The 14,380-nt window shown below is 38.5% G+C and overlaps 1 protein-coding gene across 1 annotated transcript in view; it reads left to right on the top strand.

The window, feature by feature from the left end:
• Positions 1-14,380, top strand: part of osa (trithorax group protein osa) — a 126,245-nt gene that overhangs the window by 90,473 nt on the left and 21,392 nt on the right. The window contains 2 exon segments of the mRNA XM_074103390.1: positions 928-1,111; positions 13,857-14,014. Coding sequence (XP_073959491.1) covers positions 928-1,111; positions 13,857-14,014 — 342 coding nt within the window.

Here is a 14,380-nt window from a genome sequence, read left to right as displayed (position 1 = left end):
CATTATATACCCTAAAGATCAAGTCTCGTAAACATGTCTTCGTTTTACCTTCCAGTCTTTGTCTTATTAATATTGATATTGTAACGGATAAGTCACGTCTTAAATCGAGTTTAGCTCGACATGTTTCGGGCTATTTTGTAGCCCTTCTTCACAGGACGTGAGTTATTTAATATAAGTAAGTCTCACGGTAGTCTCATGTTCAGTCTTTGTCTTGGCACACTAGCGTATGGGAGAGTCGCACAGGCTCGTTAAAGTAAAATCGTATTTTTTATTTATTTTAGTGTTTATACCTATGGTTAAAAGTGCGATATAGCGGAAACAGGCACATAATTCGTAATAATTAACATTTTGACACCGTTTCACAGTTGTCATATCCACTCTACCAATTACCAGCCGGCTGACTGCCAACGACGTTAGTAGCAGTCACTAAGTTCATTTTTGAGTGACAACGGCCAAAAAGCATAGAATCCCTAAGTGTCAACAATACGGTGGGGAAGTATCTACTATATGGAGTGATTTTGCCCTGAAGCGGGAGTTTTGAATAAAAAAATTGCCATTTTTGTACTCAACGTTTATTCCTTGATCTACTTAGAAGATTCCTTGACCTACCTAGAAGCCATCCATGAGGAACACCAAAAGATTTTTTACATTTTTAGAGGTCAATTTTTTTGCAGTTATGGTATAGTTAAGACTCCTGTAATACCAGAAGATGGCAGCAGCGTCTTCTTAGCAACCTTTACATCCTATACTGCGCTCGCCAAGCGTGGCGAGTGTTAGCACGCCGTGGTGTTGACGCGGGTGAGGCCTATGTCCAACAGTGGACTTCCTACAGCTGATATGATAATGATGGATGATGCACATACTTCGGTCCCACTTCAAACGTAAAATATCTACAGAACACACGTGTAACAGTGTTAATGTTTCCAGCCGCGGCACATGGGTCCGCCAGGCGGGGCGGGCATGGAGGGCGCCATGCCGCCGCCCACGGCGCCGGGCGACTCGCACGACAACGGCCCGGCGCCGCCCGCCACCGCGCTCGTCACCACCGGCCCCGACGGCGCGCCGCTCGACGAGGGCAGCCAGCAAAGCACGCTTAGCAACGCCTCCGCAGGTACTAAAAGCTTACTATTATACCACCCAGTATCCAGTTGGGCTAACGTGACGCACGCGTTGCCCTGACGTGAACATGACGATTTTTTTTATACGACTGGAAGGCAAACGAGCAAGTGGGTCTCCTGATGGTAAGAGATCACCACCGCCCATAAACATCTGCAACACCAGGGGTATTGCAGATACGTTGCCAACCTAGAGGCCTAAGATGGAATACCTCGAGTGCCAGTAATTTCACCGGCTGTCTTACTCTCCACGCCGAAACACAACAGTGCAAGCACTGCTGCTTCACGGCAGGATTAGCGAGCAAGATGGTGGTAGCCATCCGGGCGGGCCTTGCACAAGGTCCTACCACCTGCAATGAATCCAGTCTTGAGAGAACAAAGTCTTGAGGGTCGCTACAAATTTTTTTCCATGTCCTCAACGTACATGAGAGTTTAAGGGGTTGCTCTTCCATACAAACCTACGGACACCCCGCATAGCTTCCACGGACATGTTTTCTTAGAGGATTTTTTGACAATAGTAAATTATGGATATGCTCTTCAAGCAAAATCCAAAAAAAAGTAACTTTATTGCATCAAAAGTGCAGCGTGATGCAGTAAATTTTGATGCATTTTACCATTGTATGAGTACAACTGACAGTGTTCGCAGCGAGCATGTAGTGACATCTTATATGGGTGCGTGAGTCAATGTCACAAAATCAAACTATTGTAAATAGGTATCGACTATTTCGTGTGGTCACGTGACCATCACCTTTGGCTCAGATAATACGACAACTAAATGAAGAAAGCATGAGATCACTGAGAGATCAAGTTCAAGTTTCTGAGTCTAGTATCTACTTTTTTTGTTTTTAAATCTGTTATTTTCGGAAGTTGAAACGCCTAAACTATTATTTCTGATTAATGCAAGGAGGCAAACTGTAAGTAAGACAAAAATAGGTAAGTTACTTTTAAAATTGTCATTTAAAATAATAATTATTTAAGTAAAAGACCCAGTCCTCGGCAAAAATTATAACATTGCATACTTTACATACATTATAATGCGGTGCTTCGATCTAGGACAAGTGGTTTAAATTCAACTTACAAATTCTGAACAGATATTAGTTATTTACTCTTACGTAGACAGTAGCGCCACTATTTTATATAAAGCATATTTATTCTCACAATAAAAGGTGCTAGGTGTAATCACTAAACTAATTAGTTAAAAAATAAGGTCTACATTCAACATACATTGCATGTGTATGTATGAATATCAAGTTTTACAGTGAGACTCAAATAAATTCCTACATATCACGGCATTTTTACGGCCGCTAAATCTAGGCTCGGTGAATAAAAAGGTTTTCACAATCGAAGTAGTTTTCGTACCTTTTTTATTATTATAACTGGCTAGATAAGTAAAATTTAAACGTCATTATAATACATTTTTGTCACAACGTCAAGTCAATGAGATTGATATTCAAAAGCAATTATGTTTGAATAATTATGGTTTGAACACAAATCAAGAAGTCAAAAAGTTGGCGGACGAGAGGAAATTAGCAAGAGTGCAACTCTTAAACTATTTATGTATGTACGATTTGATGATGAAAAAATTGGATACACGGGTATGTTAATTTTATCATTTTTGTCAGAAACATTAATATTTGTTACAAGAACACCAGAGGCAGGGCTGTAAGAATTTCATTCCTACTGGGTGGCCAAAGTATGGCTTATCGTGTGTACCAAACTTGTGGTCTGCAGCAACCTACTACGAAAACATACCAAATTTCCCTAACTCTTAGTAGCGTCGTGAACATTTTCACTCCATAGAAGTAAGTCGCTTCCCACCGTCTGTCTGCATATGTACGAGTATGTATAGTATGTACTCTATTATGAAGTGATTCAAGATTTATTATTTTATTTATAAGTGTGAGAAACGGCAGGGGTTATGGTTTTGGAGCGTATGTATGGGCATTTCTTTCGCACGCTATGCAACAAGGCGAAGGCAAGGAAAATAAGTCTTTGTTAGGAGTGACACAAGTTGTTAATTTTATGCGTACATGTCTTTCCGTCGGCTCATCCGTCCGTCTGTCTGTTGATCTGTCCATATGTCTGTCCGTCTGTCTGTGTGTCTGTGTTTCGAAGTGAACACTACATCTTAGTCCTATTTTTTTAATGATTGTTTACCAACGCACACACCGAACCTTTTATCCTAAAAAGCTGAAATTTAAGATAAGGAAAAAATACCTACATAAAATTCTACTGGTTCGTAACTATTATTTAGTTTTTAGGATTCCGTACCTAAAAAGTGCCAACGGAACCCTATTGCTAAGACTCCGCTGTCTGTCTGTCTGTCTGTCCGTCCGTCTGTCACAGGGCTCTATCTCTTGAGTTGTAATAGTTAGACACTTGAAATTTTTACGGATTATGTATTACTGTGGCCGCTATAGCAACAAATACTCAAACCAGAATAAAATAAATATTTAAGGGTGGCTCCCATACAACAAACGTGATTGTTTTGCCGTTTTTTGCATGATGTTAATAACGGCAATTTATTAATTATTCACAGAATATTTAGCTGTGTAATTACTTTAAAAATAAATAATTAAATTAAAATAAAACAAATATTTAAGGAGGGCTTCTATACAACAAACTTGTTTTTCTGGCCGTTTTTTTTGCTAATGTCTAATGTTGTATAGATAATGGTACGGAACACCTCGTGCGCGAAACCGACTTGCACTTGGCCAGTTTATTTTTAATACCCAGGGTAGGTATCATGGAATTCAATGTTAAATTTTACAACTCTACCTCTATATCACTAATCTCTGTAAATTTGACATGCAGGCAGAAAGGAATAGCAAAAATCTAAATTCAATATCAGGATATTTGAAAAAGATAAGTATTGTTCACTAACCGATTTTAATGACGATGATGATGCTGATGATGATGATGATGATGATGATGATGATGGTCGTATGTCATCGCTGCCGAATTCTTACTTTATTCAATGAAAGACATGGAGAAACTTTGTCACAAAGACTTAATTCAGATAATTTGATATTACGCTGTCCGTCCGTCTATTTCTATAGGATTACTTAAAACTGAAGCAAACTGAAGTGGCAGTGGGCCGGCCATATCAGCCGAAGAACCGGTAACTGCTAGGGTAAACGAGTAAAAGCCTAGCGTGGCGTGGGACGCCCTCAGACTAGGTGGAGCGATGATCTTCACTGGGTAGCTGACAGTAACTGGATGAGAGTGGCCGAGGATCGTGCTCAGTGGCGTGCAATTGGAGACGCCTCTATGTCCAGTAGTGGGCTAAGATAGGCCGATGATGATGATGATGATGATGACTTAAAATAAGACAATAATCCCACTCATATTATAAATGCGAAAGTTTGTTAGTCTGTTTGTTTATTTCTTTATTACCTTTTCACGTCTAAATCGTTGAACTGATTAGGATGAAATTTGAGATAGGTACAGATAGTTTGAGTCCCGTAGAAAAACATAGGGTAGTTTTTTTTAATCACATAATTCCCGCGGAATAGCTATAAACGAATTCTACGCGGACAGAGTTGCGTGCAACAGTATGTACATTAGGGAATTTACCTACTGACAGTCTGATTTACGTCCTTATGCTGTAACTAAAAGGCATCGGTCACCTAGGTATCTTATAGTCTGTCTGCTAATACTATTTCTGTATTTATTAATGCACAATTCCTTTCAGATTCAATGATAACTAACTGCATATAACTTTGCCTGGAATTATTATATTGCTGAAGTAGCCTTGGTGCTGTCATGCAATATTCAAGGTGAAGAAAAGAAGAAACGTTTAATGTTATATGCAAGAAATTTAGGAATATCCGACTGATTAGATTTATTTATTAACGCTGTGTTAAAAAGTTTGTTCTAAATAAATATGATGTACACAACGAAATAAAGTCTTCGTAGGCATCTTTCTTTTAGCGTTCCGTGGGTGGAAATTTTAGTGGAGCTTCTAAAAACAAGAATACCAACAGGTATGTAGTTTTCATTTGTTGAATGAAACTATAGTAATTTCAGATGATGAGATAATAGGGGTACATATATATAAAGTACTATAAAACCGTACAACTTTGACCTTTGATATAACTTTGCCCAAGTTGTAATTTTTTAAAACATCTGAAATAAAACAAAATTGACTGATTTGTGACCACTTTGTGACATGCACATTTCTAAATCATTTTTGTATATTTTTTTCCCTGTTGTCACGAATAAATCTTTTCTTTTCCCTCGATATTGGAATATTTCTTTATTCCTGACGGGAGTTACTTCTCCTTTTTAGGGTTCCGTACCCAAAGGGTGCCAACGGGACCCTATTGCTGAGACTCTGCTGTCTGTCTGTCTGTCTGTCTTCTACTGGTTCGTAACTATTATTTAGTTTTTAAGGTTAGGCCAACGGGACCCTATTGCTGAGACTCTGCTGTCTGTCTGTCTGTCTGTCTGTCTGTCTGTCCATCCGTCTGTCACAGGGCTTTATCTCTTGAACTGTAATAGCTACCCGTGTGATGTCAGGTTAGAATTAGACCTCTCCATTTCTTCCGTGGATGTCGTAAGAGGCGACTGAGGACCGTAGGCCACAGGCTAGCAACCTGTCACTATTGTACCGTTTTTGTCAAACTTAAAACGTAAAATTACTAAAAGTGGCTCCGAAGCTGTAACGTTTCGTGTGCTTTGCCTACCCCATTTAGGCATACATGTTTGTGTGTACTAGACACTTGAAATGTTGACAGATTATGTAGGTATTACTGTGGCCTCCATAACAACAAATACTAATAAGTAAAATTAAAAAATAAATGGAGTTGACATACAAGAAACGTGTTTTTTCCCAGCGTTTTTTGGTTACTAGGCGTTGCTAAAACGTATAAGTGAACTGTTTTAAAAACATTGTACGTACGGAACCCTTCGTATGTACGAGTCCGACTCGACCTTGACCTTTTTTTATCCTGCTAAGGCCTTTTTGTTACAGCTTATTTTAACTCCGCGGGCAAAATAAATATGAAGGGCAAAATTGGACGGTTTTATAGTACAAAAAAAATAGTCTTCTATTTATAACAGAAAACGAACGACCAATAATTGAAGGATTTTAAATTGTGTTTATGTATGTAGGTAAATTATTTGATGGTGTTACATGACTCTCATGCAGCTCGTGAATTTGCTGCTCTGTATGTATGTGTGTTCTGGTGTTCTAAGTGACGATTAAATATTCACAGAACAAAAACAACCAAAATATCTAAATATCTTACGATATTAATGTTTATTTGTTAGGCCTTTACCATATGTAATTTGACTTTTTATGAAAGTGTAGTAGGGAGGATTTCTGCATGACACACACACATGTGTCGCACAAACACAGTTGTCTTGCACTTGTGTTTGCGGAGTGGCAAAGGAAAACGTTGAAGTTATTAATATGATTCAATCAAATAAGTTTACACTTTATGACCTAGTCTCTATCACTTCGTGTTTGAACTGAAATAAGACTCAGAAAACAAGTAAACGATAAGTTGGGAGATCACTAATGGTATTTTTTCAGGAACGCGGTGAGGTATCAGCGGCAATTTCTCGTTACCTTTATCAAATACCTTGCTACCCTTTAAAGTAGTGATAAAATCAAACTTCTATTTCAACGCAAACAAATTGTATAATTTTATGACACAGTCATTGAAATAGTACATTACTGCAAAGACCAGTAAGTAAGCCATAAAGCTTGTATGTATAGTGCTTTTCTCAAAAATGATGACGATGATGATGATGACGAGGATGATGATTGTTAGTGATGGTGACGGTGATGATGATGATTGTTAGTGATGATGATGGTCGTTGATGGTGACGATGATGATGATGATTCTATAATGATGATTTTAATGATGATGGTGATGATGATGATGATAATGATGATGGTTGTTGATGATGATTTTGATGATGATGCTGATGATGATGACGGTTGATTGTGATTATTATGATGATGTAGATGATGTAAATAATATAGATGATAATATAGACGACGTAGATAATGATAATGATGATGATGCAGATATGTATATGATGATATTGATGATGATGACGATGATGATGATGTAAATTATGTAGATGATGATGATGATGATGATGCTGAAAACGATGATGATGATTGGGGCAGAACAAACATGACATGTACCTGTGTATGTTCCTGCGAAATAAATAATTTCTCACCCTGGAGATCGCATAGATCGATATTTACTTGACATCTTATTCCGAAACTTATTTATTATTTTGTCACTAGTAACGTGCTAGCACAAGTCTTTTCGCGATAGTTTTAATCTTCTTCTGCGTGAAACATAAACATTGTAGTAGAAATATAGTAGAATTATTATATGTTCAATTTTTTTAACAAACGAGTTGGTGTTATGCTCTATGTCACAGGATGACTAAATATTGACTATCCATATCGATAATAATATCACTCATGTTTAGACTTTGCTCATGTCTAGCTTTAGAGACATTCTTGACTGAGCCGGCCGCGATAACTGTAGTAGGTAGTATGGCGTTCTTTTTCGAGTGTCATTGCTACTGAACTGTCAGGTTGCCTTACAGAAGAAAAGGAAACTCGTGTAAAATGACAATCTCGCATACAGATACCCAGAATCAAGAACCAAAATCAGAAGAATTGTATAAGCTCATATATTGATAATTTTTATTGTGAGCTTACTTTTTTTTAAATATGTGTAAATATTATTACAAATTATATATTTTTAAGCTTCTGGTACCTTGACTTTTGTATTTAGGACTATTGCATGGTAGGTGCACGCGGCTATTAGCTAGTTTTATAAGATCTCCGCTTACAAATTGTATCTTTCGCGTCACTGCTTTCATTATAGTGGCATCATAATAATGTTTGATTTTGAGTTTGCATTACATTATAGGCACTAAGTAAGTATAGAAGTTAGGTTGGTCAAAACTGTCTTATTGGCTGTACATTAATTTTAACCCAATCTAGTGTCCCAAATTTCAAATTTGTCATTTTTCAAAATCACTCAATATGCCTGACTGAAATGTTTTGAATGAAATCTGGGCCATATTGTCCGAAATAAAGGTCTTTACTTATTATTGTAATAGCTGGTTCAGATTTTCGATCACGAACCCATCTGGACCCGGTCATTTGAAAGGCATGTGACCACAGCCAACATATCTAATATAGATGAGATGAGCAGAATTTTGGAGGTCTATCCCCTAATACACTATAAGGATGTGCTAGCGGACAGGCCTCTACAGTTGTCAGATCCGAACAGTAATTCACATGGAGTGGGCTATGGCGTTATAGGATGCCGTATACAGCATTACCGAGATATGGAGTGAGATAACGGACACCTACCATTCCAATTTTTCCAATATCATATAAATTGTACTTTTAGTAGACGATGACATGCCGTTCACTAAATGGGCCGCTCAAACTATTGACCCCCCGGAACAACGAGGTGAAGTATAATATAATGCTTCAAAAATGTGTTTCACATACTTTTATTCTGACCTAGAAAGACGTATAAACCTTGGAGTGGCAAGCGTCCGGGTCCCGGCACACCCTTGTTTGGCAGGCGACCGGCTCCCGGCACGCTGTCAAAAACCCTTGAGTGGCAAGCGACCGGCTCCCGTCGTTGCGCGGGTGACGTATTTCACTAACAAATATAAACTGGTAGACCTATATCTCGCTTGCTTATTCTTGCAGAATGCGTTCATAAATAGACAAGGATGGCATTTATTAACGGCCGCGACAACACTACGGAAGAAATTTCGTTCTTATCGTTTACTCAAGTTTCACTGTGTGGCCGCTGCCGTGCGCTGGTATTTTGGAACCTCGTATTATACTATTATTTGATATTGAAAGACTATAAAGGGCTTTGTTTCGTAAATAAATTAATATTTTACGAAATAAATCAGTGTTTCCTACAGGTAATTGTTTTATTTTGTAATTATAGTTATTTATACATGACTGAGAAAAGATTGGTTATCAGATATTTGATAATGAATAATAAAGTTCACAGAAATTGAAGGTCATTCATTGTTATTTAATTAGATATGCCATTTTATGCTAAACTATCACTGTAAGGCTTATCTATAAAATTAAAGTAGTTTTTTTTTGGTGATATTTTTAATAAAATTCGCGAATTCGCGAAATTAATTCGTAGGTGTCACTGCAGTCAAGAAAGATTTTTTCAAAATGGCCGCGCCGCTTGACAGTAAATTTTAAATATGGCGCTGCCATTCCACAGGATAATAGTATGTGATATTTTTGATTGGTTCGATTGCATCGAAATAAATACTTGAATAATTGAGTGGTTTCGGTGTTACCAGGTTCCTTGACCCTTGATGCGTGGCTTTACTGGTACGTCCATGAGGCATATGTGCTATATGACCAGTGATGTAAATAATGGAGTTGTTCTTTCAATAAATAATAAACTTTATTACATACATTATAATAATTATTTTTATTCTTGAACCACATTTAGATATTGTTGATTGACTGGACAGCGGGAATATTTAACTTGTATCACAGTTTATATCTTTTTTTTGTTCTCAAAGTATTAGCTGAATCTAATGCCGACGTTGTTCACTAGCAGACCTGACCCCCTGATCCTGATAATTATTCTCAAACGCTGTCTAATGCGACATACTGCATTTTACTTACCCCAAAGAAAAGATTGTATGGTAGAACTGCAACTGTCACAGGCGGAACGGCAGTGATGGGCCTGGTAATTGCAGCCTGCTCGCGTGCTCGGACAGATGAGAGGAATAGAGCAACAAAATAATTAAAAGAAACTGGAATTAATCAAAATACCACGCACAGGACTTATCACGCTAACACACACGAGTAATATTTACCTCGATGTTTCGGCAACATTACAGTGGCCGTGGTCACGAGTAGACTGAAGTGTGGGGTGTCAAGTCTGCCTAGCAGCGCGAGTCCTTCGAACTACCCGCACTTGGTCATTTTTATTTGTCACCCCACACTTCAGTCTACCCGTGACCACGGCGACTGTAATGTTGCCGAAACGTCGAGGTAAATATTACTCGTGTCTAAAAATATATTGTTTCCAAAATAGTTACTTGATTTATAATGCATAATATTTGGCATGATAATTGGGATATGAATTTACTGTACCAGCGGGAAAATTTCAAATTAATTATACCCACTGCCCGGTCAACCAGACTAGTTAGCCGTAGATCCTACAGGCAAAGAGCGCTCAAAAAGTAGCAAAGTAAATAAATTCCCTTTTTACTCTTAGTATTTGAGGACATGTATAGTTATTTTCACACCTCTCCTTCTGAAAAGTAACTTTTCCTCCCTGACGAGAGGGAGCAAAGTGGAACTTTTCTGTTCAAGGCTTTTCTAAGTATTTTATTGCAAATGCAATTTTTTGAAGTTGATAATTGTAAAGCCACGCCATTTTCTATGCTGGTTGTTCTTTAATAATATTTAGAATTTACTTCTTTCAAGTTTCTTAATGCTCGGTGTGAAAAGTTGTATGAGCGACTCGGGAGAAAAATTATTTTCATCTTGTGCGTTAATACTTGAATCCCTCATTACGCTCAGGATTCTACTTTAGAATCCTTCGCTACATTCTGGATTCTACAATAGAATCCTGAGCGTAGCGAGGGATTCTAAAGTAGAATCCTGAGCGTTATGAGGGATTCAAGTGTTAACGCCCAAGATGAAAATATTTTTGCTCCCGAGTGGCTCATACAACTTTCACACCGAGCATTAAGAAACTTGAAAATAACAAATTCTTAATATTATTAAAGAAGCATAAGCATAAGCATAGAAAATGGCGTGGCTTTACAATTATCAACTTCAAAAAATTGCATTTGCAATAAAATACTTAGAAAAGCCTTGAACAGAAAAATTGCACTTTGCTCCCTCTCGTCAGGGAGGAAAAGTTACTTTTCTGAAGGAGAGGTGTGAAAAAACTATTTGAGCATTTCTAAACAAAGTTTGTAAATTTGATTTGCGACTCCTATTTGTGATAAAAAATTGCAGGTATGTAGAGTGAACGATACTGAGTCGTAATAACATAGTCTCTCAAAATGTCCCAATTGGTTTGTATGGAAATTTCCTGTTTTGTTACCAAAACTATGGATTTGCGGTAACAAAAAAGGAACTTTCCATACAAATTAATTGGGACATTTCGGGAGACTATGTTATTTAAACTCAGTGAACGATTCACTCTATCTACCTGCAATTTTTTCCCAAATCGGTGTCGCAAATCAAATGTACAAACTTTTTTAGAAATGCTCATTTTAGCACTGTAGCTTGCTGTGACAAAGTACCAAACTTTTCAGCTACCTATGAGCTTGACTGCTTCGAATTAGGTTTGATGCAACATCTGTCTCCGATGATGACGTGTCAGCTAAACTGAACGTTCCCGTAGTCTGCAAATACGACGGACTATTTGCGGTAGTAATAGTTCCTTCACAAGACCTTGAAGAAAGAACTGCGTTATTTTTCCGCCTTTGTACCTTTGCAAGAACTGAAGATGCTACTGCGAAAGGAACAAAGACAAAAAAATAAACGCAGTTTTTCCTTCTAGTCTTGTAAAGGAACTAATGCAAAAAAAACGCAGTAGTTCCATCGCACGAACATCCAAAGGAAGCACTGCCAATAATCCAGTACGCACGACTACAACTCTGCTGGATCGGATAAAAATACTAGCAGATAATACTTACAATAGGTACCTAGTTATATGATACGAATTGACAACTGTTTTCGACTCGAAGGTAACAAAGGGAGTGTAGATGATTTTGGAACTGCTCGTAGTCTTCGGCTGATTGTGCCAAATCATCGGTTATGATTATCCTAACAAAATCAATTTATAGAGATATGTAGGTACAAAATTAGCACGGGATAGTTTTTTACCGCAATTTGATACCAGTTATCGGCGAGTGGGTGAACTTTTGCTGTTATGTAAGTATTTCGTAAGTATTTATTTATACCTATAAAGGCAAAACATGGCCTAAAAATGCATGAGATTTGGCAAACATACGTTTGGAATTATGGAATACTCCTTGAGGATCGCAGAGGTGCAAGAAGTTTTTTTTTTAATTCGAATACCTACACTACAGAATAGATTTTTTTCTTCAACGGGAGCGAAGCCGCGGGATTAAGCTAGTAATTATATATACGAACTGAGAAATCCAGATGCAGAAGCCTAGATAAACTCTTCGTCAACTCTTTTCATGGTTAGCAACTTATTAATAATTGATATTAGCAGCTTATGATTACTTATTCTCTACCAAAAGTCTTACCACAGAAATTGAGTGATGATGATGATGATAATTAGGGTTGTAAACTCTGTATGCTTTTTATTACCTCTTTTGATAGAAAGAGCTTACACGAATCACTGTTCATAAATTATTAGGTATGTCTAAAGGCACTGTTACACATGCTCGTTACTAGCATGCTTATAAGAATGCTTATGCGCATGCTCATGGACTGAAGCAAACGCGTTCACACTGCTTATTACCTTTCCCCCTTCCACCCCGTCTCGAGCTTGCCACTAATAAGCTTGCTCGATAGTAGCATGTCCTGTTCACACATGCTACTAGCTAGCATTTGCTCAATAGTAGCATGCTTTCTTGCTACTAAAGAGCATGTGTAACAGTGTCTTAAGAGACTTTGGCCTTACGGATGCCCTTGATAAACTTGATTGCCTGTGCATTCCTGTGCGTGTCGTACAAGGTGACTAAGAGCCCTGGTGGCAGCGCTCTCTATTGCCAACTACGAATTCCAAACTCCAGCTCTGCGGCGTGGAAGGTAAGGACAAACCACCGCACTATTTTCCCAAGAAACTCGTCCTGTACATTTGCTACCGATTTTCAACCGACGACCATGACCACATTAGCAAGAGTAGTAACTACGAAAAGTAACTATAAATATAACCTGAATAATAGCAAGACCATCAACCAAGACAAGAAGCCGTGGTCAGAATCTCGGTAATTTCTCAATTTACCGTACACATATTACGAACACTTGAAAGGCGTTTGGCTCGTATTATAATATGCGAACAGTTATCCAAGACCCTGCTTCTAATTATCAATAAAATACTTATAAATTTTATAGATCGTAGTAAAATTTTCGAGTAAAGTACAGTTGGTACAAAATTTCGTGACTCGATAAAAAAATGTGAATATTACTCGAAGGAGTACCCCGATCGGGTAGCTAAGTGTCGCAATAGACTTTCGCTAGCTGGCGCTGTCTATTTGAGTGTGTGCGTGAGCTCCTAGTGTCCGTATACGGCCGCAATTGACGTTCAAAGTAAAGCACCTCGTTTGCGGCTTTGGCGGAATATTTCATTTCGAGTGTGGGGTCAAAAAATCGGTTACGCTTAGATACTCCCGCCACTAGTTTTTGGTGAAATAATTCTTCATAATTTACGAAAAAAACCTGAAAAAAGGAACTATTGATAACAGCGCCATCTAACGGGACATTGCTCATGAGCTAACCAGGAGCAAACCCCTTAACAGACAATTGGATAGTTGTGTAATGGGAATCCAAGCTTACTAGACTTAGACTACCAAGAAAAATCACACAAATTGCGTTAGGTAGGTACATTGCGAGGCCGTAAAGTGAACGTGTTCAAAGTGGTCCATCGAGCGCCGCGATGTAATGCAACTTGCAATATTTTCCTTGCAGAGCTGAACTGTATTAATTAATCTTAAATGTGGACAGATAAATTTATAATACAAACGTGTATTCATTTCTAGCATCCGGCGAAGAGCCTTGCAGTACGCCGAAGGGCCGGAAAGACTTCGGGCCGGGCAGCGTGGCGCCGTCGCCGTCTCCGGGCGCCGGCAGCCACTCGTCCGCGCACGACGACTACGACGCGTCGCCCTCGTCGTGGCCGCGCCCGCCCTCTAGTCCCGTGAGTGTCGCTACCACACTACCCGACTCTACTGAATAGTTCGCTACAGAGATAGAGAGATTTCACATAGCGGCGGTAGTGCTGCAGTACACTAACAGACGCGTCCATATTCCTGCGACTGCAGCATTATAGGCACTGACGTCATTTGCTGCTGCTCAATTTGCCGACGCTGCCGACCTGTTAATGTGAAAACGCTCTATATTTTATACTTAATGAAGTGAGGTGTAACATTTAGGCACCAGAAAGTTCATCATTCTGTTGGGACATTTGTGACTATTGTATGAATCGCAGCTGATTTGTCGTAATTTTATACAATGCATGCATGGTCATGGCCATGGCCGTGCTCGAGAATTCGATGCCAAAAAT

Source organism: Choristoneura fumiferana, chromosome 20 (genome assembly GCF_025370935.1).
Source record: "Choristoneura fumiferana chromosome 20, NRCan_CFum_1, whole genome shotgun sequence".
NCBI lineage: Eukaryota > Metazoa > Arthropoda > Insecta > Lepidoptera > Tortricidae > Choristoneura > Choristoneura fumiferana.
This window is presented reverse-complemented; position numbering and strand designations above follow the sequence as displayed.